General features: G+C 41.2%; 1 protein-coding gene across 16 annotated transcripts in view; it reads left to right on the top strand.

Annotated features, from left to right (window-relative positions):
* Positions 1–23,914, top strand: part of MAP7 (microtubule associated protein 7) — a 178,470-nt gene extending 154,556 nt beyond the window's left edge. For 15 of the 16 annotated variants that reach the window (XM_045499748.1, XM_045499753.1, XM_045499749.1 and 12 more), the window contains 10 exons: positions 3,460–3,575; positions 3,910–4,193; positions 6,356–6,587; positions 7,718–7,892; positions 8,125–8,226; positions 8,762–8,812; positions 8,919–8,976; positions 11,391–11,493; positions 20,424–20,647; positions 22,374–23,914. In XM_045499748.1, the coding sequence (XP_045355704.1) occupies positions 3,460–3,575; positions 3,910–4,193; positions 6,356–6,587; positions 7,718–7,892; positions 8,125–8,226; positions 8,762–8,812; positions 8,919–8,976; positions 11,391–11,493; positions 20,424–20,647; positions 22,374–22,384 (1,356 nt within the window). In that variant the 3' untranslated portion in view covers positions 22,385–23,914. The remainder of the gene's footprint in view (positions 1–3,459; positions 3,576–3,909; positions 4,194–6,355; positions 6,588–7,717; positions 7,893–8,124; positions 8,227–8,761; positions 8,813–8,918; positions 8,977–11,390; positions 11,494–20,423; positions 20,648–22,373) is intronic. The other variant, XM_045499750.1, reaches the window with a different exon arrangement.
* Positions 23,915–25,776: the final 1,862 nt, after the last annotated feature.

Raw genomic sequence — 25,776 nt, 5'->3', positions numbered from 1 at the left:
GGTTCCGGTTCTTCCACATCTTCACCAACACTTGTTATTTTCTTGTGAAAATCATAATGGTGTGAGGTGCTATCTCACTGCGGTTTTGATTTGCATTTCCCTAACAATCAGTGATACTGAGCATCTTTCTATGTGCTTGTTGACCATTCATGTATCTTTTTTTGGAGAAATATCTACTCAAGTCCTTTGCTCATCTTTTATTCTTATTCTTTAATTTGTTTAATCTTTATTATTTTTTTTGTTGTTGTTGAGTTGTAGGATATTTACATATTCTGGATGTTACATGTTCTGGATATTAATCTCTTTTCAGATATATGATTTGCAAATATTTCTCTTTCTGTAGGTTACCCTATTACTCTGTTGATTGTATGTATCCTTTGATGCACAGGAGTTTTTAAGTTTGATGTAGTCCCATTTGTCTCTTTTTGCTTTTGTGGCCTTTTGGTACCCTTTCCAAGAAATCATTACCAAAAACAATGTCACGAAGCTTCCTCAACTTTCTTGCAGGAATTTTATAATTTTAAGTTTTACATTTAGGTCTTTAATCCATTTGGAGTTAGTTTTTGTATATGGTGTGAGGTAGAGTCCAACTACATTCTTTTGCATGTAGATACCCAGTTTTCTCAACACCGTTTGTTGAAGAGACTATCTTTTCCCCACTGAGTGGTCTTGGCACCCTTATCAAGGATCCTCTGACCATATACACAAGGATTTATTTCTGGGCTATTTCATTGGTCCATATGCTTATCTTTATGCCAGTACCACACTGTTTTGATTATGTTTTGAAATCAAAAGTACAAGACCTCCGACTTTGTTCTTCCTTTTCAAGAATGTCTTATCTACTCAGGGTACCTTGAGGTTCCATATGAATTTAGGATTAATTTTTCTATTTCTGCAAAAATGACATTGGATTTTGATAGGGATTGCATTGACTCTGTAGTTGCTTTCGGGCAGTGTTGACATTTTAACAATAAGTCTGTCTTCTATCTAGTCTGTGAGCATAGAATGTCTTCCCATTTTGTCTTCTTTCATTTCTTTTGTTTTGCAGTGTACAAGTCTTCTGCCTTCTTGGTTAAGTTTATTCCTAAGTATTTAATTCTTTTTGATGCTGTTACAAATAGAACTGTTTTCATAATTTTATTTTCAATTTTATTTAATTTTAGTTAATTTAGACCTAAATTCAAATAGCCAAACGTGGCTAGTGTATTGGACAGCATGGATGTTGATTACTTCAGTCATCACAGAAAGTTCTATTGGACTTCAGTCTGCTTTGGAGTATTTGTCTGTATTATCTCTCTTGAAAGTTATTTGTATTCTAAACCTAACTCTAATTGAAAATGAAAGTCTTTGTCCTGCTGGGAAACTTGCCAGCACCATTGACATGGGCACCTTGCTGTGTGTTCCACCTTAGTGTAGCCTTGTGGAAATTATTAACAGGGAAGATTATTGTATAGACCGTTGGCTACTGACTCAGATCAGGACGAGGATAAGGAATGCCTTTACACGTGTGGTCCCCAAATAGGTGATTGGGTGCCAGACCAATGAAAAGACACCTTAAAGAACTAAGAGAGTAAAAGCATCTATCTGCCTGAGAGGATGTTATCTTAAGTATGGGGCATTTTTCTAAACTGCTCTTTCCCTGTTTCCCCTACCCCTTTAAGGTGGTCAGTTTTAGGAAAGAAAGAATTCATTCAATGCCACTTTAAAAAAAGAAGACTTTTTTTTTTTAATGCAAAAAGAAGGATTATACAGGACTTTGTAGGTTTATTCCCTCAATGCCTGTCTTATCAAGACCCAGATGATGAAATTCATCCGTGTATCCCCCGCATCACAAGCTACACTTCCGGACTTATTTTCCCATTCAGATCTCTCCTTAATTTGACTTCAACCACATTAAAATGTTTCCAGAAAAAGGAAAAAGCTACTTGAGGTGCATAACCCCAGCTTCTCTTGGGAAGAACCCTGTGCTTTCCACGCTGCACTGATATTCCCAAGGCATAATTGCCACCCTCTATCCCTTCCAGAAGGGTCCCATGTGCTGGCTGCCACTTTTGTGCCCAAGGACTACAGCTGCTCTCTGAGCCCTCACCTCCCACCTTCTGGGACCAGAAATGGGGGCAAAGGATGGTCGTGCAGCCACAAGTGATATAGAGCTGGCACACATCTTGTAAAACTTTTTCCTGCCCCAGTCTTCATTTGTTTTATTTAGAAATCCTGGGAAGACATTGAGTATTATTTGATACTCATGTTTTTCCCCCACCTACAGCCCAGTCAAGCAACTAGAATGCTTCTAAGGAAAGTGGAGAGGAGCAATTAGAAGGGACACTGAAGGGAAACAAACGTGGGAAAGGAAGGAAGAGGGGAGTTGATGCTTGTACCCGGCAGAAAGAAGAGAAGGTACACTACCAGCTTCTTGGCCCTGCGGCTAGATAAGATAAAGTTCTGTCCCTTTCCTTGGGCTCTCACAGTCTGCTTTCCTGCAAGGATCCTAACAGAGTTAAGGACTGACAGGTGCTTGCACGGGTGTATCCAGTGAGTATCCATTCCCAGGCCAGAACATTGTTGGCAAGTTTCAGATACTTAGAATCAGTCTTTCTTGCTCTGTGCTTTTTTTTTTGTTTGTTTGTTTTGTTTTGTTTTGTTTTGTTTTTGTTTTGTTTTTTGTTTTTTTTTTTTTTTTGTTTTGGTCTTTTTGTCTTGGCTGACTATACATTATCGGAACACTCTGGGTTTCCCTTTGCTCATTTCGACTTAGAAAAGGTAACACTCTCTGGCTGAATTTATAGGATGCAGCTAGAAAAGGGATGATGTTTTGACCCACTCTGCCATTTCAATTTTATCCTTAAAGAAGAAGATTAAAAATAGCTAGAATTCTTCACCTGGAACATAACTTTTCCTTCAAGAGCAAGAGGACATTAGGTGAGAAAGGACTTATTTATGTAGTATCGGTATAAAGGGGAAAATATATTAATGTCTGATGTAGCAGACAGGTATTATTTAAAAAAAAAAGACTGCAGTTATGTCCATGTTCCAAGGTGGAAAAAAAGAAAAAAATGCTAAAGAATTAAAAGAGAGGGGAGAAGGGAATGGAAGTGATGTTAATTTTGATATTTGTGTGGTTTGAACCAGACAGTGAGAGATTTTGCCCCAGCTGATTTTAGGCACAAAGTATATATAGGTGCTTTCTAAGAGTATAAGTGTGTATTTTTTTAAACAACTGTAACTCCAGATCAGACATCCAGAGCTTTATTATTAGTGTCAGATTGTGTTAATTCGGTTGACAATATTCAGTGTTAAGCTAACAAGGGCTTTTTGTGGGAGTGGAATGGGTATAAATGACAAAGGTTGGAAAATTTCCAAGAAGTCACTCAATGGGTTGTGGCTCCACTATTGAATACTGTGAATGGGATTGTCCCACTATTATAGCAAAATCTAATTATTGTGTTTCTCTGAACTTAGGGCTATAAAAGAGACAGAGAGAGAGAAAACTTCCCGTTCCAACCCACGTGTGGCATTCGGAGGGCTCTGTCTCCATCTCATCCCAAAGTAAGATCACCAGGGCCCTCCCGACTTTGGTAAGCGAAATTTAAGAAGCTGGCTGGGTTGTTCTATGTTGAAGAATTTGTAGCCTCTGTTCTCTGAACGGAAACTATTCATTCCACACTGTTTGGCATTGACGTCAGGAATAATATTTTTTCCTTGGAGGAAAAGAAAAAGAAAACAGGAAAGAGTCTAGAGTGAATATTTTTGTGTTTGCTACATAAAAAGCAAATACACGCAGCTAAATATCTTCGTTTCTTTTCCTTATTGGTGTTCTAGTACTATCATGGGGTAGAAGTGTGAGGAAAGGAAGGTTCGGGAAAGCCTACTCTGATGTCTCCTATTCTCTTGCCACTGTTTGTCACCCAGGCTTCCATCCAAGTCCTTTCCTCATCTGCCTGGCACACCCAGACCAGCCTCCTCCTTGCCTCCCGGATCAGTCAAAGCTACCCCTGCCCAGGTCCGGCCCCCATCCCCTGGCAACATCCGCCCTGTCAAGAGAGAAGTCAGAGTGGAATCCGAGAGAAAAGAACCCGAGAAGGAACCCCAGAAAGTTGCCAGTGAGCCATCACTTAAGGGCAGAGCACCTTTAGTGAAGGTGGAAGAAGCCACAGTTGAAGAGGGGACACCTGTCGAACCAGAGGCTGCTCCTGGTAAGATTCAGCTGACTTGTGATGGAGTGTGGGTTGCTTGCTCTTACTGGGGACTTGGAAATTTTATTGAGGTTAATGTTGCAAACTTTTCCTAAGTGTGATTTTGTTTTACATACAAAGAATCATCCAATCAAAATCCTATTTTTGGAGCCATAGTATATTAATTCAGGTAGAGTTTATGACTCCTTTTATTGGCTGGATCCAGTGTTTCACAGAATGTGGTGTTCAGACCACCTGCATCAGGATCGTTTGTATTCATTATCTATTGCTGTGTAACAAATTTTGCTAAAACTGTGCAGCTTATAACAGCAGTTACTATGTCATGTCACACAGATTCTTGGATCAGGAGTTTGGAAGCAGCTTAGCTGGGTTGTTGGCAGGTGGTGCATACACATGGCTGAGCTCCATTTCATGACACATGAACCTGGGTTACTTGATATCCTTACAGTCCATCCACTGGACTTCCTGGCTTTCCCCAGAGAGCACAATCTGAGAGCATCACGAGGAAGCCACACCTTTTGTGCCTAGTCTCAGAAGTCCTACACACAGAAGTCACAATTTCGGTCATCTTCTATTCATTAGAACCAAGTCACTAGGTTCAACTTACACTCAAGGGAAGGGTGTGAGTTCCACCTTTTAGAAGGAAGATCTTCTGGAAATATTTTTGATCCACGATTTCTATAATGTTTTAATGTACAGAGCCCTGGTCCTACCTCAGACCTACTGATCCAAGTATATGCTAGATCCAGGGAGTCAGAAAGACATTGAGCTTAGCCATCAATTCCAGTGCAGGATTGCCAGATAAAATACAGAATGGCCAGTTGTCCTGTGCCTACGGGAGTTTCAGGACCACTGGCTAGCCTCTATGCTTGACAGAATTTGTTTCAGAAGACCCAATGGATCTCCTCTCTACCAGGCGAAACCAGATACTATCTAGAATTTAAAAATCACCTAGAACTAGGAATTCAGTATTTCTTGTTGAAAATTGTCTTCGTTCAAAAGTTTTCTCCTTAAGACTTAATCTGAAGGTAGGTGGTAGGAGCAAAGAAAGAATAGATGACTCAAGACAGGCAACAGTGTCGTTAGACAATGGAAGAGTCCAGTATTTGTTTGCATGGAAAGGGGTAGAAGAGAAAGGCCAAAAAGTGTCCTGAGGACAAAGAAAAAATGTGTAGGGGCAGAAGGAGATAGGTGAATCTTGAGAGGAGGGTCTAGAATGCAGAGATCACATCTCACAGCAGGTGCATCTGCGTGGACTCCCTCCCGGATCAGCTCTCTCGGCCGTTTCCTGAATCTGAATAAGGCCATGGGACTTGTGCTCCATCCTGGCATCAGGACAGACAGTGGAGCCCCAAATGTATGGGAATACTAGCACTGGCTCCTGAAGAGGCCTATGGCTCCTCCCACCTCAGACCTGGAGACAGCTGTGGGTAGACAAAAGGGACCTCTTCGTCAGGTGTCATCTTCCCAGCCTGAATCTGGGCTCGTGGCAGAGACGCTGAGGAAACTCATAGAAAGGCTTTAGTCCTCTAGTAATGAATAGTCACTAAGAGAAGGAATCTTTTTTTTTTTTTTTCAACGTTTATTTATTTTTGGGACAGAGAGAGACAGAGCATGAACGGGGGAGGGGCAGAGAGAGAGGGAGACACAGAATCGGAAACAGGCTCCAGGCTCTGAGCCATCAGCCCAGAGCCCGACGCGGGGCTCGAACTCACAGACCGCGAGATCGTGACCTGGCTGAAGTCGGACGCTTAACCGACTGCGCCACCCAGGCGCCCCGAGAAGGAATCTTTTTAATGTAACGAAAGGCAAATGGAAGATCTCATCTTTTTGCTCAGGGTATAACTTCCCACAGAGCCTAACATGAGGCTGTCTACCAAGTACACACTCGATACATGTTGTTAACTGATGAACTTGTATAAAAATAGGACTTGGTGACAGAGCGTCAGCCCTGTAGGATGGCTCACTTACACATGCACCTTTTTGTTATGTTGCTTGGTTACAAATAGAATACGGTGAAACCATGAGAACACACGGTAATAAACATTCCCTTTTCTTTTACAATGATGAATTCTAGGCCTGGGGTGTGAGGAATGCTAGTTTTTGTTTTGTTCTTTGGGTTTTGTTTCCAGTTGGTTTTCTCGTTGTACCTGTTTGTACAGCTGCTTCAGCCCCAGCCGTGGCCCCCTCGGCCCCCACTCCAGCGCCGGTCCCAGCCCCAGCCTCAGCCCCAGCCTCGCCATCCACTGTGACTGCTTGCGCTTCTCCCAAGACCTCTGCGGGCACCACCGACCCGGAAGAGGCCACGAGGCTGCTAGCTGAGAAGAGGCGGTTGGCCCGGGAGCAGAGAGAGAAGGAGGAAAGGGAGAAGAGGGAGAGGGAAGAGCTGGAAAGGTAAAGCGGTGACCGTGCTCAATGAGCGGTGACCTCCTAGGGATACCTGGGATTAAGTCTTCCATCTGAGAGACACGAGAGGTGGTGGCAGTCATGATGGTGAACGGATTAGCTGCTTCACAATCGTGTCTCTGACCGCTAAGTGATTTTTTTTTTTAAATCACATTTTCTTATTATACTGACAGTGCCACAACACTGATGGGGAAAGGCTTCAAGGAAAAAAATCTGTCCATCATCTTACCAGTTTTCAATAATTGGAAGAGTGGATTTGAGATCATCCTTTCCAGTCTCTGAACAGTGTGCAGGTTTATAAACGTACATAAGTATGTACACACAGATATCTATTTACATAATTCTAAGCACAGTGGAGGTACAACTGTGCACTCTGATTTTTTTTTTACTGAACATATTTCTGATCTCCATATTTCCTTATTATCTTCCTAATTATTGTTTTAAAGCTGCATAGTAAGAGTTCATGGTTTCTTCTAGATAGAACTCTCAGAGTAGCTGGGTGAGACAGTTAAGTGTCCACATGATTGCCTGCTAGTTTGCTGGAGGGACAGTTTGCTTAGTTGGCCTCCTCCTGGGGCTAAAAAAAACCAATGTCAATGCAAATTGTTCTTCAAATAAGCACAACAGCACCTTGGGGTTGGGGGGTGGGGTGGGGAGGACCACAGCCCCTGTGCTGACAGCGATCTTGGACGTTCCCTACCCTTGATTCCAACAGGACTCTTCTTACATGGTCCACCTTCCTCCTGCCCTGTAACGGAACATTATAACCTTTATTTACAAAGCTTTCCTTGCGGGGAGGGGGTCGAATTCATTACTAAAATGTCTCGTTAGTGGATTAAACAAGTCTCGGCCTTTAAGGATAATTAAGTTGCACGGACTTCCACAAAACAAGCGCTCCACAAAATACTAGTGGTCTCGTTTTCCTTCTGTTTACTACAAGGCCACATGAGGCCGGAAAGATGAAGCATGGAGGGTGGCTTCACGTTTTGACCGAACCACGCTGAGCGTCCCCAGTGGAGATTCCCCCCCCTCCCCCAGCCCTCAGAACAGACTGCCCCTGCTGGAGCCACAAACCCGAGCCTCTGTCCAGGGAGCCCCCCTCGCGTGTCTTTTTGCAGACAAAAGAAAGAGGAGCTGGCGCAGAAGGTGGCGGAGGAGCGGGCGCGGCGCGAGGAGGAGGCCCGCCGGCTGGAGGCCGAGCAGGCCCGGCAGCGGGAAGAGCAGCTGCGTCGGCAAGCGGAGGAGGAGCGGGAGCGGCGGGAGCGCGAGGGCGAGGAGCGCGCGCAGAAGCAGGTAGGGGTCCGCCCGGCGGGGCCCTGGGGAGGGGGGAGAGTGTCCAGGGTGGGGGTGCAAGTCCTCCCGCCCCGTCTCGTGCACGCGCTCGCCTCTTGCACTTCTCCGCGCGCCCTCGCACCCCCACCTCCGGGAGCCCCCTCCTCACCCCCCCATCCCCACCCCCACCCCAGGGATGGGGGCAGCGAGCAACCCTGCTGGCCGGAAGCACAGGCCGCCTTCTTGTTTCCAGAAGGAAGAAGAAGCTCGCGTTCGGGAGGAAGCAGAGAGGGTCCGGCAGGAGCGGGAGAAGCACTTCCAGAGAGAAGAGCAGGAGCGCCTGGAAAGAAAGAAGGTGATTGCATCTAACGCGGAAACCTGGGATGCTAACTGGGCCCATTCTGCCCCAGACTTGAAGCCACGGGAGGACCCAGGCACTAGCTCACTGCTCTCAGAAAGCACGTGTGTTCTGCTCGTGCTCTGCTTGTTTAATCCACTAACGAGACATTTTAGTAATGAATTCGACCCCCTCCCCGCAAGGAAAGCTTTGTAAATAAAGGTTATAATGTTCCGTTACAGGGCAGGAGGAAGGTGGACCATGTAAGAGTCCTGTTGGAATCAAGGGTAGGGTAGCTCTCAGGATTCATCATCTCCTCCAAAGAAATCAGTCTTCATAGTGGGGCGCTCACCATAAACAGTTCCTTCTGATTCATGTGCCTTCAGTCAGTTCCAGCTTTGTGAATAATGCCAATTAGGCCAAAGCAGTGTGTATTATAATTACCCAAAGTAACAGACGTGTTTTAATGACCCATTTGCTTAGTCAGTGAAATGTGCCAGGCTAGCCTTCTTTCTGGATTTGATCCTTTTGCTCAATTCTCCCTTCCTTGTAGCGACTTGAGGAGATTATGAAAAGAACAAGACGAACAGAACCTACAGATAAGGTACTGAGATGGCCATTTTTAAACTATTCCTAATAACTTTTTTTCCTTTCACTTCTAACTTTAACATTTAAAAAATCTCTTTTTTTTTTTTTTTTTTTTTTTGTAGAAAACTGTTGATCAGAGAAACGGAGATATAACCAAGGGAGCTCTCACTGGAGAAACAGGTATTTGCTTCAGTGAATTCAAATAAATTCAAATGTAGACAAGAGTTTTTGAATTAACTCTCTAGAGATCAAAATATTTCTTGATTGGTTACACACAAAAAAGTTACTCATTGATGTACAGAAGCTTAGGTGTGTGTCATCTAGTCCGCAGATTTTCCCCTTATGGAAAACGCTCTTGTATTTGTGGCAGATGTTTTGTCATATTAGTTTATACTCTAATGGTGTGCTTAATATCTTAAATCATTTCACATTATAAGTACCCATATCTGTGGATATATATTTGTGTGTGTGTGTGTGTGTGTATATATATATATATACACACATAATGAGAAGAATTTTATTGGTGTTATAAAATTAAATTTCATTTATCATTTACTGTCTGCTAAATTAGCATGTATTTATATTTGCTCTTAAGTACTCTAAACGTACACATTTTGAAAACGTGTATTTACAGCAGTTCTCAAAAAAGAATTTATGCTTTTTTAACTTCTGATTTCAGAATAGAGTTAAAATTAAAAATTTGTTAAAATTTCATTAGAAAGTTGTTGAGACCTATAGGCTTTGGACAGAGATCATTAACTTCTTGGTGATTTTCAAAGAAATTTGCTTTAAATAAAAGTTGCTTTAGTGTGTTAGTACCCAGGTTCAATTAGTATTTATTAAGGGGCCTCTTTGTGCCAGGATGTATATACATCCTGCATACGTTTTCTTGTTGAACTTCCACTGCAGCTTTGTGAGGTTGAGTGCTTTATCTTGGAGTCAGCAAGCATTTCCAGAGACCTGCCATGTGCCAGGCCTCCTTGCAGGTGCTGGGAGTCCATGGGACAAGACAGGCCAGTTCCCTTCCCCCGAGGAGCAGCGTGACCAACCCAGCTCCCAGAGCTGAAGTGCAAGCTCGTAAATCTTCCTCTGTGATCCCACGTCGTCTTCATGATTGTACATACAGGTGGTGGGTAGAGAGCCCATCGTGTAGCCTTCTTCTTTCCTCATCTGCAATATCAATATGATAAGAAAGGACCAGAGATACCCCACTTTCCTTTGCTGTTTTTTTTTTCTTTTAAGACTGGACTAATCAAATGATTTCATGATTCCTTCATAGTAGACTTTTCATGATTTTTAAAGATACCCTAATTATATTTGTTTGGAAGATAACCCTTGTGATCGCCTATTAACCCCACTGCATTATTGCAAATCTTGTAATACGTGGCGACCCTATGAAGGCGTAACCCCCTGTGAGTTATCAGAATGAGCATTTTAGGATGTAAATTGCACCATCGCAGGGTTATTTGAGGGGCTGATGCTGTAGTTCGTGCATGGCCAGTTTCCTTGTTTTTTTTCTTTGTTTTTCCATCTTCCCCCTTCCTGCTATTCCCTTAACAATTCTTTCAGTATTCTTTGTACCTCAGCTCGAGAATCCACCAAGGCAAGAGGGAAGGTGGAACTTGCCAATCATCCTATCTGTGTTTATCAACACTCACAATAAGTCTGGTTCGAGTTCATATGCTGAAAAGAGCCTGAGGTTTATCTGGCTAACAAATATCCCTCTTTGTCCAGTCCCATGTGTGGTTGAGGGCTGAATGCTGTTGCCAGGGCTCCAAAGAGAATTCGAGGGCAGGCAGGCAGGTGAGTTTTCAGATCTATCGGTAATCTCCGAGGCTGCCTACTGCCAACTTGGCAAATTCTGGCATCTTTAATAAAGTTCAGTTATCAGACTCCCTGTACCTCTAGCAGCATTACTGAGCTCGTGCTGTGCTGTGAAATGAGACTTCCTTGGAACTCGGACCTTTATGAAGGTTTACAAGACTTTAAGGAACCCAGGCCCAGATTTTAGAGTCTGTGATCAATATTGTTGGCTTACGCTGGACTGCGAAGTGGAGCATTGAATGAAGAGGTGTCACAGCTAGGCACAGTTCACTGGCCTTCCATTTGTGAAACCCTTATCTTCTAAGTGCATCTAGAATTAAGCTAAGTTTAAAAAAATATTTCTCATCACTTGAGGTAGTTCATGGTGATTTGCTCCAAATCTGAAGATACTCACTGTCAGCCTGATCAGGTCAGCTTACTGCTGTCTTCACCAGTTGCTTTGGTTTCAGCATTATATACTTTCTGTCCAAAGTCTATTCAGTGCAAGCAAAAATAACACCCAACACTGATTGCCACCCTCATACCGTGCTGGACACTGTCGTAAGTACTCCGCATATGTTAATACATTTAATTCTCACCATAGTGCTGTGAGGTAGGTATTCTTATCCGGGAGGAAATGGGAGGCACCGAGTTTGTGGCCTGCCCAAGGTCACACAGGTGGTAAGTAGCAGAGCCAGGAGATAAATGCAGGCATGCTGGCTCCTGGGGTTTGGGTTTGACCATAGAGTAGTAGTAACCCTTTGTCCCATCCTCTTTGCTGTTATGTTCAGTGGTACCTGCCCTTCCGTGTCTGACAGACTCTTCAGGAAATGGAGAACCAGTGGCCAGCCCACATGCCGTTACCTCACACCAATCAAAAGTGACTGTGGAGAGGTGAGTTAGACAACCGGGTCTTTTCTACCGATGCGCATTAGAGCAGAGCACTAATCCCACCAGAACTACTTAGGCCTGACGGAATTCCAAAATGTTAACATAAAGATTTATTTTTATTTGGGTTCATTAACTTTGGGTAGAGCTAGTAATTCCATACTCGGAAAAAGGCAAAATATCTTTTTACTGAAGTCTTTAAATATGATAGGTTTGGGGTGCCTGGGTAGTTCAGTGGGTTAAGTGTCTGACTCTTGATTTAGGTTCAGGTCATAATCTCATGGTTGTGGGTGGGTGGCTCAGGTCATGATCTTACGCGCTGAGTGTGGAGCCTGCTGGAGAACTCTCTCTCTCCCTCTCTCTTCACCTCTCTCTCTCTCTCTCAAAATAAATAAGCCATTAAAAAATATATGTGGATAGTCAGGTCTGTGTGTGCCTGTTAAAGAAAATTACGGGGAAGAATTTGTTTGTATATAACATGATCTAGACCATATTCATATCCTTTGATGGCATATAACTGCTGTATTTTTACCATACAGAATGTTCTAGTAAGTCACAGTTGGTTCTCCAGTAAAATAATTTTGATGCCAATAATTCTTATATTGGTAGTAGGGCTTCTTATAGAAGAAACAAACGGTTGCTAACAACAGTCAAGAAAGAATTGTGGGTTGAAAAAAGATTGCCTTTCTCTTCTTTGGCATTTATATCGACAGCATCATAAGAGCACTCTCAAAAATGAAAAATCAGGGTGATCCTAGCCTAGGCCTAAAACTCCAGTCATAGAGAAATTTTAGAAATATTTGTAATACTGTTCAAAAATTTCAGCTATGACTTTTTTTAATGTACTTAGTTATATTCTATAAGTTATCCTGTCTTTAATGCCAGAGTCTTTGTTGCCATCAGAAAATTGAAGGTCTTCAAGTTAATTTTTTTCTTAATCTAAAAACACACATTGCACGACATTTTGTAATATTGGCAGCAATGAAAAGATGAGTCATCCTAAGACAGACATCCTAAGATGTTCATAAGTCATAAGACATCCATTGATACGTTTCTGGAACAGTAAAATCTTTATTTTTCCCACTATAATACCAAAGAGAGGAACTTTCCTAAGAGAGATCTTATTAATAAGCTTTCAACTACGTTGAGTAAATTTGTCATTACCCAAGATGTATATTAAGTCATACTTTATTCTTTTAGTTACAGCTTGATTTTCAAATAAAATATTCATCCCCAGCGGCTATAATTTATGATGTTCATTACTTTAAAAAAGGAGACTTTTATGAAAGAATAAAAAGTACCACAGGGAGAACCACATTATTACGATAAGGAACAAGTTTAGTAAGCCACTGATAATTTTATCTATCAATGACAGTAGTTTACACGTTAGCTGACTTTTTTCAGTGGTAAAATCATCAAGTAAATAATCATTATGTATATAAATACCTGAAACATAATTGTACCATGTAGACTGAGATAGATGATAAAATTCGATTTTCTCTTAGCCTCTGCACACAGAACAGCAACAGTTTATAATTAAAAAGTATAGCAATATGACCTTACTGATGCCATCCTTCTTCACCCAGGTGACACATTGTCCTTTGTCATACATGTAGTATGATATGATCCCTGTCAACCATCAGGAAAAATATAAGCATAGACTTTTCCACTGTCACCTAACAATATAGGCAGGTCCTGATTAGTATCAACTATGAACATTAGCATATAATACTAGAATGACCTTAACCAATTAAATTCATTGGCCCCATGTACCTGCCCTTTAAGGAAAAAAATTCTAGCAGATTCCCAGTTATATAAGAGGTACCTTTATTATTTTCACAGAAATAAACTTGGGTTTAAAATGTTAATAGCTTGCATTTGTTTAGAAAGCCAAAACAAAAAATAACGCTACTAGCCCAAGACTATTCAAATTAAAAGAGGTCATTTATTGTGAAGAATATTTTTCTGAAATTAAGCCGACATTTATACATGTGGTACTGACTGATCCCATTGGCATGAGGGATGTTCTTAGCTACCGTGAGCTTCTGCATTTATTTCACCCGTGGCTTTTCTCTATTTAAACTGCTTTAAAACCTCAAATCTCTTTTCATACAGTGTACCATGACGTCACTTGGCTTTTACTTGGCACCGACCCAAGATTTATATGCCCAGTTCAACCCAGTTCATTTGTCATCAGCCCTTGCCACATAATGTGGTACAGTATGCTCTGAAATACTAATGCAAAGGGAAGCACTAAAATCGTGTAAAACTCAGCTTTATGATAGTCTGCTGTGTAGATGACCAGACTATTCTTTGGGGGCTTTTTAAAAAATTTTTATCAGAATGAAAACATGAACACAATCCATTTCTGAACGACTCTGGCCAATAGGGGGTGTTTAATGTGCTGTTGTTTCCTGTTGCATGATACAGAGTTTGTGAGATGCAGCCCAAGAAACTCTGATTCTCTCAGTTATTTCTAAATTTATCTTCCTTGAATTTGTGCACACTGATGTTGAAACAATTTGTATTTTCACTTAGCCTCATCTTTTTTAGTAACAAAAAGTGCAGAAAGAAGCGTTTTTTATTTTTCTAACCTATGTGCAGTTTCAAGGTTAGGACCCATAGTTGTCAAAAACTAGGTTTTAGGGAATAAGTCCTTTCTCACAATTTCCATACCTTTTGTAATTTTACAGGTTTTGTTTCTGTTCTTTTTTTTCTTTCATCTTTTAAATTGAATATCCCTACTGTGCTTAGTATATCAGTCAGGGTCCAGCGAGTATATCAGTCAGGAGAGAGAAACCAGCGAGATTAATCTGAATAGGAAAGTTTAACTCAAGAATAGTTAACTGTTACTTGGGATTAGAGCAACAACATATTGCTAGTAGGAAGTCAAGAGAACTCAAGAATAGAGGAGGGGCACGTGGGTGGCTCAGTCGGTTGAGTTTCTGACTTCAGCTTAGGTCATGATCTCACGGCTCATGCGTTCCAGCCCCGCGTTGGGCTCTGTGCCGACAGTTCATAGCCTGGATCCTGCTTCAGATTTTCTGTCTCTCTCTCTCCGCCCCTCCCCTGCTCATGCTCCGTCTCTTTCAAAATTGAATAAACGTTTAAAAAAATTTTTTTAATAAAAAAAAGAAAGAATACAGAAATAGCAGGTATAAAGAGCAGCCACATCCCTGGTCCATACCCAAGGAAGAGTCACCTGCACCATGGCTTCCATTCAGACCTTGTTCGAGAAGGTATGGCCGTGACCCACTAGATGGTGAGGAAGTCGTCGTGTATCTTGATGGTGGAACTTGGCAGATATCTACTCTAGAATGCTTGGGGAGGCTGTTGACTAAGAGGTGTCTCAGTAGAGGCAGAGACTTGTCTACCACAAGTCGGCCCTAGGTAGGTGCCCGGGGAAGCCCTTCTTGCTGCCGGGGCTGGGCTGGGTGCTGAGGAAGCCTCATAGCACTGCGGAGGGCAGACAACTGGGAATGCCACAGGCATGTGCCGCAGCAGCCTGTCGAGCAAGCACAACCAAACCAGGAAGCACGGTTTTCCTCGTGCAGCGTCTCTCCAGCAGCCTTAAATGGCGAAGCTTGGAGATTGTGCCAGCTGGCAAAGGAAGATTATTTAAAGGACCCTGATCCACCTGGGTGGCTCAGTCTGTTAAGTGTCTGACTCTTGATTTCCACTCAGGTCATGATCTCACAGTCGTGGGATCGAGCCCCGCGTCAGGCTCCACGCTGACAGTGTGGTGCTTGCTTGGGATTCTCTCTCTCCCTGGCTCTCTGTCCCTCTCCCACTTGCACTTTCTCTCTCTCTCTAAATAAATAAATTAACGTCAAAAGAAAAAAAACTTTCAAGGGCCCACATCCAGTTTCACAGCAGGAATGAAGGATGAATTTGGAGGCAAAAGCAAAAGAAAACAATACCTGACAAGTTTACCTTGTCTTTAAAAAAGGCTCCTCCTCAGCTCTTTGTCATTCTAGTCCTATTTCTCTGGAGATTCTTCAGCATGAGTGTGAGGTTGAGGAAGAAGAGCTTTAGAACCAAAATTCCCAGGCTGGATTCCCTAGTTTTATCTCTGTTCTCAGACTTTGGGATTAACCTACTTAAATAAGACTTAGTTTTCTCATCTGGACACGAAGAGGTTTTCCCCCCCAAAGTTCTGGAGGGTCCAATGAAATACTGTCTGTGAAGGCGCTCTGAAAACTGTTGTACTATACAAATGTCAGATGTTATTTTACCTTTATCCTTCTAAAGTACGGTGTCCAGAAGACATCAAACACTGGTGTAGCTGCAGTGTCATGTTATAAAAAAATGCTTTTATTGTGTCTGATAGCACACCTTCTCATGCCTCCCATTTTATTGGCCTTTTCTTTAACCACAAAAACATGAGGAGTCAGTGTCACCCAGATCCAGTTTACAGAGATTCCCAGATCTCTTACCTCCCTTGTGACTGATAGATAGGTCTTCATCTTCTGAGGATGGTTCAGTTTACAGGTCTCTAAACCCACTGCCTTTTATGTTGTTTACATTTAATGATTTTTCCCGTTGTCCTCAAGGGATTATTCTTACAACTTACATTTCCCAGAATAAACATGATCTGGATACTTAAATTTTACCTCCTACATGTCCAGTTACTATACAACTAATGTTAGCACTGACCCCTGAGGCTACCTGCCACTGAGACTCTCCTGCCTGGAGAAGGACCTGCCCATACTGACCTTTCATACTCTTCCCTATAAGACAGTTTCCCGCTCACACTCCCTTTGCTTCAGTGGGGGGCTGGTATTTTTAAACAGTATGACTTCTGAAATCCCGTCATTAAAGTTACAAACAAATCGCATCCATGGATGTTCCCTTTTACCCTCAGTTTCAAGTTCACCTTGAAATCACTTCCCAAGTCATTGTTTTTACCTGAGTGCATTACGGTCAACGAAGCCTTCCATAATTCTTGTAATCCGTCAATATGTTTATTAAATACCTTACTGGGCACCTAAAGTAAAGTCATAGATCCCTCCAGGCTGCTCACTAGTGAGTTAAATCACTAACTGGAGGTTCCCAGGGTCCCTTCCCAAGAACCTGACCTGGGTGACCCTCTGTGGAAGTCCACCACGACAAATGCTGTAAGCACTGCAGCAGGGTTTATTCTCACTAGAAAACTCCAGTCCTAAGAATGAATATTTTTAGTTCAGAATTGGAGGAGTTTCACTTTTCCTAATGCCTCGGCTACCTAATACATTGGTTTACCTTCTCTTCAGGAAAAATAAATGAGTGCGGTAAACTGGGTTATATTCACCCCCATCTCCCCCTGGAGATATGTCAGCACACGGTCTGGAAGCACCCTGGGATGATAGTGTCCTCCTAGTATTTTCCAGCAGCTAGGACTAGGAGTAGCAGCAGTTCCTGGTGCAGAGAAACCCTGCACCAGAACACCCTGAAACTTCCTTCAGCCTCAAGGGGCCTGAGTGACACTTCTGGCCCCTGTGGTTTCTCCTGCTCTCAGCCTTTGGTGTGCAGTGCTTTTAAAGCCTGAAAACAATTCTCCTTGCCCAACAGGATCCCCACTGACAGTAGGTAAATTGAAGAGGGTTGGAGTTACCAAAACTCTGGCCAGCTTTTAAAGGTACAAAGAAATAAAGGAGCCTGGGCAGGATGATTCCTATTCCAGAAACCATTTTTAGTTCTTGAGAATGAGTATTAATAGAGGGGGAGCCCATAGGATGGAGGAGAGTATTTATTTGTGGATAACAAACTTGCTTTGGAACAAGAAACAGAGGATACAGATGAATGTGTGAGTACAAGTATGTATGGAGTGTGGAGGAGGGAGGACAGACATTATTTTAAGTTTCTCAGGTTATTCTGATATATTCTTCCAACCCCAGCAGAGAATCTGTTCTAGTAGCTAAAAAATTTTCATGAGCCACTGTCTTACCTTGCTAATACCCAGAAGACATTTCATCCTGTTCTTGGCTCTGAGGGCTGTCTTTTCAATAGAATGATCCTTCTATCTTAAATGATTTGTAGTAATTTTGACTTTTGACCTAGTGGTTTTCCTCCTAATCTTAGGAGTTTATAATTGTTTTTAGTTTCCCCTAAAGGGAAAGTAACATTGCCACACACCTGTCATTCAAACAGAAAGAAATGTATCACTTTTAATTTTAAAGTTACTTGCTATAACATGACAATAAATGTTAAGTAAGAATGAGGTCCTGGCTACAGGAAGCTGTATGGACTGTCAGATTTTACCATGAACCTAGCCCCCTTCCCTGGGCAGATTTTTTTTAAGTAATCTTTACACACAACGTGGAGTTTGAACTCACAACTCCCAAGATCAAGAGTCATATGCTGCACCAACTGAGCCAGCCGGGTGCCCCCTCTTCAGGTAGATCTTAGACGGACCGAGCAAAGTACACAGCCTTCAAGACTCTTGCACCCAGCTTCGGCTGCCAGAGTATAACCAAAGAACAAGAATTCAAAAGCTGGTGATCTTACCCTGAGAGGACATACAGATGCCTATTACCTAACCCCAGTGACTTCATTTTCAGTTTTATCGTTTCTGCTGTCACTGTGTCTTTTGAACATTTAGTAATTGGACATCCAAAGCATATAGCACAATCATTCCTCTAATTGTGCTAACAAGTAAGAATGGGTGTGGAGGTCAGCTAGGAGTGGGAGGGGAAAATGAAGTCAACTGTTGACTCAAGTCTGGGTTGGTGTTGCCAGTTCACCTGTTAGCACACGCAAGCCTAGAAGGTGACGGCGGGGATGACCAAGGAACGAGGCTTGGAGACGCACCCCTCTGCTGTATCTTTTGCCAAAACTTCTACTGAAAATCTCTTTGGGACGAGAACCAAAACTGTTTCCCCGGTTACAGAAAGCCTTTGTGTTGGGAAAGAACCTGGAGGCTGGGTGTGGTGGCTGGCCAAGCACTTAGAACAGCAATGTGAAGTGTGTGTGTGTGTGTGTGCGCGCGCGCGCTCGCACCCACACTCCTGCAGACTCCAGTGATACAAGCCTCCTTGGTGAAATAGCGAAAAGCACCATTATACTCTGAGTCTGTATAATGTTTTTATGTTATATTTCACAGTCTCATAAATAATACTTTCAGTGTACCCTACAATAACGTTGTGAGACACTTAGGACAGGCTTTTTTTTTTTTTTTTTTTTCTCTCAAGAAGAAAAGTTTTAATGATTCACAAAAATATACCAAAATATCTAAATCAGAAATGCTTGAGAATGTGTTCCACAAAATCCTCATTTCTCACCAATTAGGTAAACTATTTCCTCAATAAGGGGGGGAAAAGCAGATTCCTCAAAAAAAGATGCAATGGAAAAATTTGAGGTATGTTAGCTTTATGTTACCATTTAGGAAGGAGACAGAAAGAGATGAATTGACATGTTAAAGTCCAAGCAGTTGGCACTATACTACACATCTGCTATTCTGATCTTTGGCCTCTTTTCATAGATCTCTTTCTATAGGTAAATATTCGGTTGATGATCAGTATGTATTAGAAGTTAAAACCTTCACAATTTTTGCTTCATATTCTTAGTCTTTTTCATTTTCCATTTGACAGTTTTAACTCTAGAATTTTGTCAAATGGAGTCATTTTTTTAATGTTTCTTTATTTTGAGAGAGAGAGTGCAAGAGCAGGGGAGAGGATGAGAGGGGGAGGAGAGAGAAAGAAACCCAAGCAGGCTCCGTGCTCAGCACAGAGCCCGATGTGAAGCTCAGTCCCACGACTGCGAGATCACAGCATGAGCCAGTATCAAGAATCGAATGTTTAACCAACTGAGCCACCCAGGCACCTCAAATAGGGTCATTTTGAGTTGCACACTTGAACAAATTATGAAGATTGCAAATATTATGTTTAATGCTGCCCTCAAATAAAGTGAACAATTAAGATAGCATTCATTTGGGGCGCCTGGGTGGCTCAGTCAGTTAAGCGTCTGACTTCAGCTCAGGTCACCATCTTGCAGTCCGTGAGTTCGAGCCCCGCATCGGGCTCTGGGCTGATAGCTCAGAGCCTGGAGCCTGCTTCCGATTCTGTGTCTCCCTCTCTCTCTGCCCCTCCCCCGTTCATGTGTCTCCCTCTCTCTCTGCCCCTCCCCCGTTCATGTTCTGTCTCTCTCTGTCTCAAAAATAAACGTTAAAAAAAATTTTTTTTTAAAAAGATAGCATTCATTTGCACAGGCATTGTTTTTACTGCCTTATAAAGCATAATAATGAACATAGAAAAGACTTTCAATTTGGTTTTGAAGGTTTTAAAGAGAGGAAAAAAATCAAAGGGAAACTGTAGGTAGAAAATTAAGGATTTGATGGCCAATTGAATGTACCTCAAAAATAGATCCAAGATATTAAGCATGAATTAATGAGAATCAGATTCCGGTTAGGTTGGTCTTAAACATTTACCTATAAAATTATGTACATGTTTTAGCAAGCCAGAGCTACCCAGGAACCCTAGAATTTGAATAGCCACGTAGTATATAAAATGACATAATGAACAAAACACAGGACCAGAGATCAGGTCATGCATTCAGTCTGGACCATGTCTCAGTAGTTCTGTGACTCTACAGATTATCCCCCTTATCCCAAAATTATAATCCCCTCATCTTTGAAGTAAAGAACCTAACAAGGGCTACTGTTTATCAAACAAAGGTGTGTGAAAATTCCTGCATAGAAATTGTTAAATGTGTGTTGAAACAATGATCTATTCTAAGTGATAAATTATTCCATTTTATAAATTTCTATAACAAAAAGAACAGATTTTTACAAATAATGTCAAATATAAATATCTCAAAAATTCACCATTTTTGTGAATGATATGGTCAACCCGTCTAACATTTGATTCTAAAATTATTATAAAATATTTTTTTGTTTTTTTAAATGTGTTTTCCAATTTTAATGCTAATTCCTTTCAATTTTGATTTTTCAAATCCCCTAGTACTCCCAATTTGGAAAAACAACCAAGTGAAAATGGAGTATCCGTTCAGAATGAAAATTTTGAGGAAATTATAAACCTACCCATTGGATCTAAATCATCCAGATTAGATGTCGCCAACAGTGAGAGCCCAGAAATTCCTTTGAATCCAATTTTGGCCTTTGATGATGAAGGGACACTTGGGCCCCTGCCTCAGGTAGATGGTGTTCAAACACAACAGACAGCAGGTAAGCTTGCTTTGCATAACCATCACAGATATGTGACACTGCGTGAGGGAATGAACCTTCTGCAGTATGACTGTTGACATGTGGCAGTGGGACCACATGGAAAAGATTGTATATGGATCATAGAAACTGAATTCTGAGTTGGATTGGGCAACTTCTTGGGCCTGTCTCGTTCTCCCACCTGGTAGCACAAATCCAGTCTGCAGCACCCACTGGGTGTCCATCAACTTCTCACAGGCAGTCCTCACAGCCCAACAGCACTCATTGCCAGAACATGCTTCACAAAGACAACCACATAATGTCTGGTCATAACACAGAAACCATTGGGCCTAGTTACCCCAACTGGCATTTTTTTTCCCCATCTTTCCCAGATCGTCAGATATATGAAGATTGCCATCATCCTCTCCCATTTTTTCTCTTGTTCAGGTTTAGCAGCTTGGATGATACACTGTTGTCCTTTTTAAGTGTAATAAGATAGTTAGATTTTAGGAAATTGGACACTTATTCAGAACTAGGGGCATATGAGCCCAGTGGTCTTCTCTCCTTTGTTGAATGACTGTAAGCTGTTGTGGAAACTACCAATGACTCTCTTATACCATCTCTGGGACTCATACTTGACCTGAATTCTTTGTGCAAAAAGAACAACAGCTTTATGTGATGCAAAGAAATAAGGAGCAACATCAAAAGTTACCAACTCAGGGGTCACAGCAGCTCAACAACACAGTCTCATCAGTCTCAAAAATAGGTGGAATAATCCTAGCTCTGTCTCTTTTCAAACCTATTTGAGTTCTTTCCAGTTTCTCTTCCCAGCAGATCACTTTCATGTATCGACCACCATCTCTTCATACTTTTATGAACAGACCTGGCCAGATTCAGACTTATTTGTGGTCAAATTATTGTGTCTTTTAGATTCTGTCTGTGACCTTGCGACAAATATTTTCCAATTTATCTGGCTGGAAAAGGCAGTGTTGAACCATCTGTCCAAATGAAGCTAGTCTTTTTTCCTTCTCTAATATACTACCCTTGGGAGTATAATTTCACTTTAGTGATCCACTGTTCTAGATTGTTAAAGGAAGCTATAAGGTCCGTTCCAGGTCTGACATTCTGATTCGTAAGCCAGTGGAAATAATCTGATGGCTGGTATGTTAGTACTGCTGATGCAGCTTCCCACTTTGTCGTGTCACAGATACGTAGAGGGGGAGGGACATCCAGATGACCTGCTGCCTCGTGTGATGGGCCTTAACTCACCTTTTGATTTATCTGTCGTTTCATTCTTACTGTTCTTACACTTCTGTAACTTCTATAAGAACGTGGTCCAGTGTCTGTGATCTGAAATGGTATGAGGGTTCTTTGGGGGTCATGACTGTTTTTTTCAACAAACACTTATTTAACCTCCAACCTTAAGCCTGAAGCATCAAGTACTGAGGATATGAGACCAATGAATAGAAGTCCCTAACCTCAAAGAAAAGTACAGCTGGTTGACGTATGTCATTTAGAAAAGTAAATGATATAGTCTAAGTTCAAGTAAAGAAAGGGACATGTGTTTCCTGCTAGTGGTAGAATTTGTTAATAATATTTAAGATTCTGAAAAAAATCGCCTATTCTTATACAGGAAAATATATAGAAAAGCATAGTAGTTTTAGAAATGTAAGATATTGTGATAGTATTCTTTAAGTAAGATTTTAGATAAATACTAATTTGCTTTTTTTTTTTCTGTCTCCTCATATAGAAGTTATATGAGCATTTCTTCTGAAGAACCAAAGCAGAAATTTAATAAGAATTTCTACAATTAATGGAATTCCTTCCATGCTATAAAGGAGCATCCCCATCTTCCAGTTTTCTAAAGATTTCTTGACCATCCTTTTGAAAAGACTTTATTAAAGCCAGCTAAAGACAACAGACTGGATAGCTTTTCTAATAATTTTCGCCAATAGAGAAAAAGAAATTTTCCTTATCCTTCAATACTTTACAAAGGCTTTTTCCAGTGTGCTCCTTCTTAGCAAATCAATATTTTTCTGCATTCTCTAAAAGACAAGAACATTTGGCTATTTTCAAAAATGGGCTGACTAGGCATGATTTTTCACATAAATATTTTGGTCTTTAAAAGCTAATGTAAAATTGGCACAAAAAATTTTACCTTTTACAGTATAATACTTGAAAAATAAGTACCTCTTTGCTCTACAAGTAGAGTGAATAGGAGAGGTGTTTAAATTAAGCCTGTTTGTTAAATATTACTGCAAAGAGTTCTATTTGTAGAAGCAACTATAGGCAGATTACCAGGTTCTTGTAAATGCAGTTTGTACATGGACTTTCTGCAGACCCAGCTGTCATATTCTTGCATCTCCTTTTGCAAAAGTGTACTAAACAGTTTTAAAATGTGAAAAAAAATTATTTTTTCAGAGCAAGAAAATATACTGTCCTCTTAAATAATGTATTTATAAAGTTTTTTCCAGGTGAACTAATCAAATAAATTAGAACAACGTGACACCATTGCAAACTTTGATTTATCAGATGCATTCCTTATGTACCAGGAGGGAGAATGTTAGCGATGATTCAGGGCTATTTCTGATGTCTGTATATTGCTGCTGTTCCCAGTGATGATGGGACTTACCTTTGCCTTACCTGATCACAAATTATGGGGGGTGGGGGGGGGGGGGGGCGGGGGAGATAGAGATTTAATATTTCTTTAAATAAAAAAAGAATTTGGTTTTGCTCGTTTAAGAGCAATGAAAACATGATGGAATGTTGACTGTGTCTGGCCCACACAGAGCACTGTACAGGATACCTTCACAAATGTCCTCATTCTCTGTGGGACCCGTCAGCTTTGACTTGTCACTCTTCCTCACTTTTGCTGCTGAGCTTAGCTGTACAAATCTGTATTTTCATTTTCTAATGTAAATTCAATTTTATTTTGCCATTTTTAGAAACCAACAACAAAATATTGAAGGAGAGGGGACTCTGAGGGAACGTTTTTTTTTTTAATGGCGTGTTTAAAAAGGTAAACTTCCAACACTATAATATGTTGGCTTTCTTAAGAGAGGGATTGGTTATACGGAATGAGAAACTATTCATTTATTGGATGATATTCTTAAAATCCAAGCTATAGTAACAGCTGTAATTTGTGAAAACATTAATTTGGGGGGTTTCCCTATTCTCAGTTGTCCATGTACACATAGTCATATTAAAAAAAAAAAAAATCTGTTCAACAAAGTTGTTTTATTTGTTTAAGTTGACCTAGCATGAAACACCAAATAAAATGTGTTTGACATAGTTTTACTTTTAGGTTTCTCATATGTGACAACTTCACTTGGATTGATTCTTGGGTTTTCAAATTGCCCTTCATTCAATATCAGTGACATTTCCCCAGTTTCCTCTGAAGAGAAATATAGAACTGGTTTATTTAAAATTTAAAACAGTAGTTCTGTTTTGGCTAGGTTTTCCTGGTTTCATTTGTATTTTATTTATTTTTGAGAGAGAGAGAAAGTGAGGGAGGGGCAGAGAGAGAGAATCCCAAGCAGGCTCCACACTGTCAGCACAGAGCCAGGTGTGGGCTTGATCCCATGAACTGTGAGATCATGACCTGAGCTGAAATCAAGAGTCAGACAGACGCTTAACCGACTGAGCCACCTAGGTGCCCCCATTTATATTTTCAGATTTGAGGAATCATTAACAAACAGCCTTCTAAGTAATCAAGTTTTAACTAAAAGTGATACAAATTTAATTACATATTTTTTAATGTTTATTTTTGAGAGAGAGAGGGAGACACAGAATCTGAAGCAGGCTCTGAGCTGTCAGCACCAAGCTCGACTCAGGGTTTGAACTCATGAACTGCCAGATCATGACCTGAGCCGAAGTCAGATGCTTAACCAGTCGAGTCACCCAAGTGCCCCCAACTTAATTATATATTTTTTACATTTATTTTTCAGAGACAGAGACAGAGCACAAGTGGGGGAGGGGCAGAGAGAGAAGGAGACACAGAATCTGAAGCAGGCTCCAGGCTCTGAACTGTCAGCACAGAGCCCGACGCAGGGCTCAAACTCACAAACTGAGATCATGACCTGAGCCGAAGTCAGACGCTTAACTGAGCCACCCAGGCGCCCCCAAAATTAATTATATTTTAAAACATATTACTAGAGGATGACCTTGACCTTTACAATGGCTTGATTGCTTTCTGTACAGCTCTTAAAGATCAGTATTTACCTGCTGATTTTAAAGAGATCTTCAGTAGGTAGTACATCAAGGGCAGTGCTAAGGAATCAGATATGACCCTCAGTATGGAATGAGGGTGGATAGGCTTTTAGTTTCTTTTTCACACCATTGTAGACTGTTTAGGCCAATGTAGTCACCAATCACAAGATCATTTGGTAGAGAGTGGCTACTTTTATCGGAAGTGGTAAGGCCATATGTCTCCTCTTGCATAGCCTAATTACCTGATGGGATGTTACAATAAAAGCAAATCTAAAACAGAGCTCTCTCAGATGAACAAATATTTATTAGCAAGTAGGGCCTTTAGACAGCTTGGGTAAGTTCCTTCTCTGCTCATAATCCCACAAACACCTTGACCAAAAGGCTCAAAGTAAAGAAGCAATGATACACTTAAGGCAGGTTTATGTAACCTGACTGAATCAGGCAATGCAACCTTAGTGTGGGGCTGAGGGAAAGACAGCACAGAAGTGAACGCTCCACATCTGAAGTACTAATCAAAGTCTTGAGTTGCAGGGTTTGCCATATTCTTCTACCTTGTTTCATGTATTTTGCCTCTAAAAATCTTCCTGGGCAATCACTTACGAGCTCCGTTCACTAATGAAAAAGTACTAACCTGCCTTATGCTAATTAACAGTGGTATAGATTTAGATGGCAGTATTTAAAGCACCCAGCCACCAGACTGGAGTCCTTCAAATGCTATCTGACCTAGCCCCAGGGTAAGATTAAAGTTACGTGCACATGTACGTTACAAAGTTGATACTAAAGCATTTTGAAGTAAATTATTGCGTATTAAAATACATTAGGCACCAAGAAATTAGCCATTCTTTTGCGTTTTTGTAACCAATGGAAATTATTCAACTATTGGCCTACATCTGATTGTGCATAGATCATTAAAAGGCATGAAATAACTATCAGATCAGATTACA

Source organism: Leopardus geoffroyi, chromosome B2, assembly GCF_018350155.1.
Source record: "Leopardus geoffroyi isolate Oge1 chromosome B2, O.geoffroyi_Oge1_pat1.0, whole genome shotgun sequence".
Lineage (NCBI taxonomy): Eukaryota > Metazoa > Chordata > Mammalia > Carnivora > Felidae > Leopardus > Leopardus geoffroyi.
Note: the sequence above shows the minus strand (reverse complement) of the source record. Positions and strands in the feature narration are given on the sequence as shown.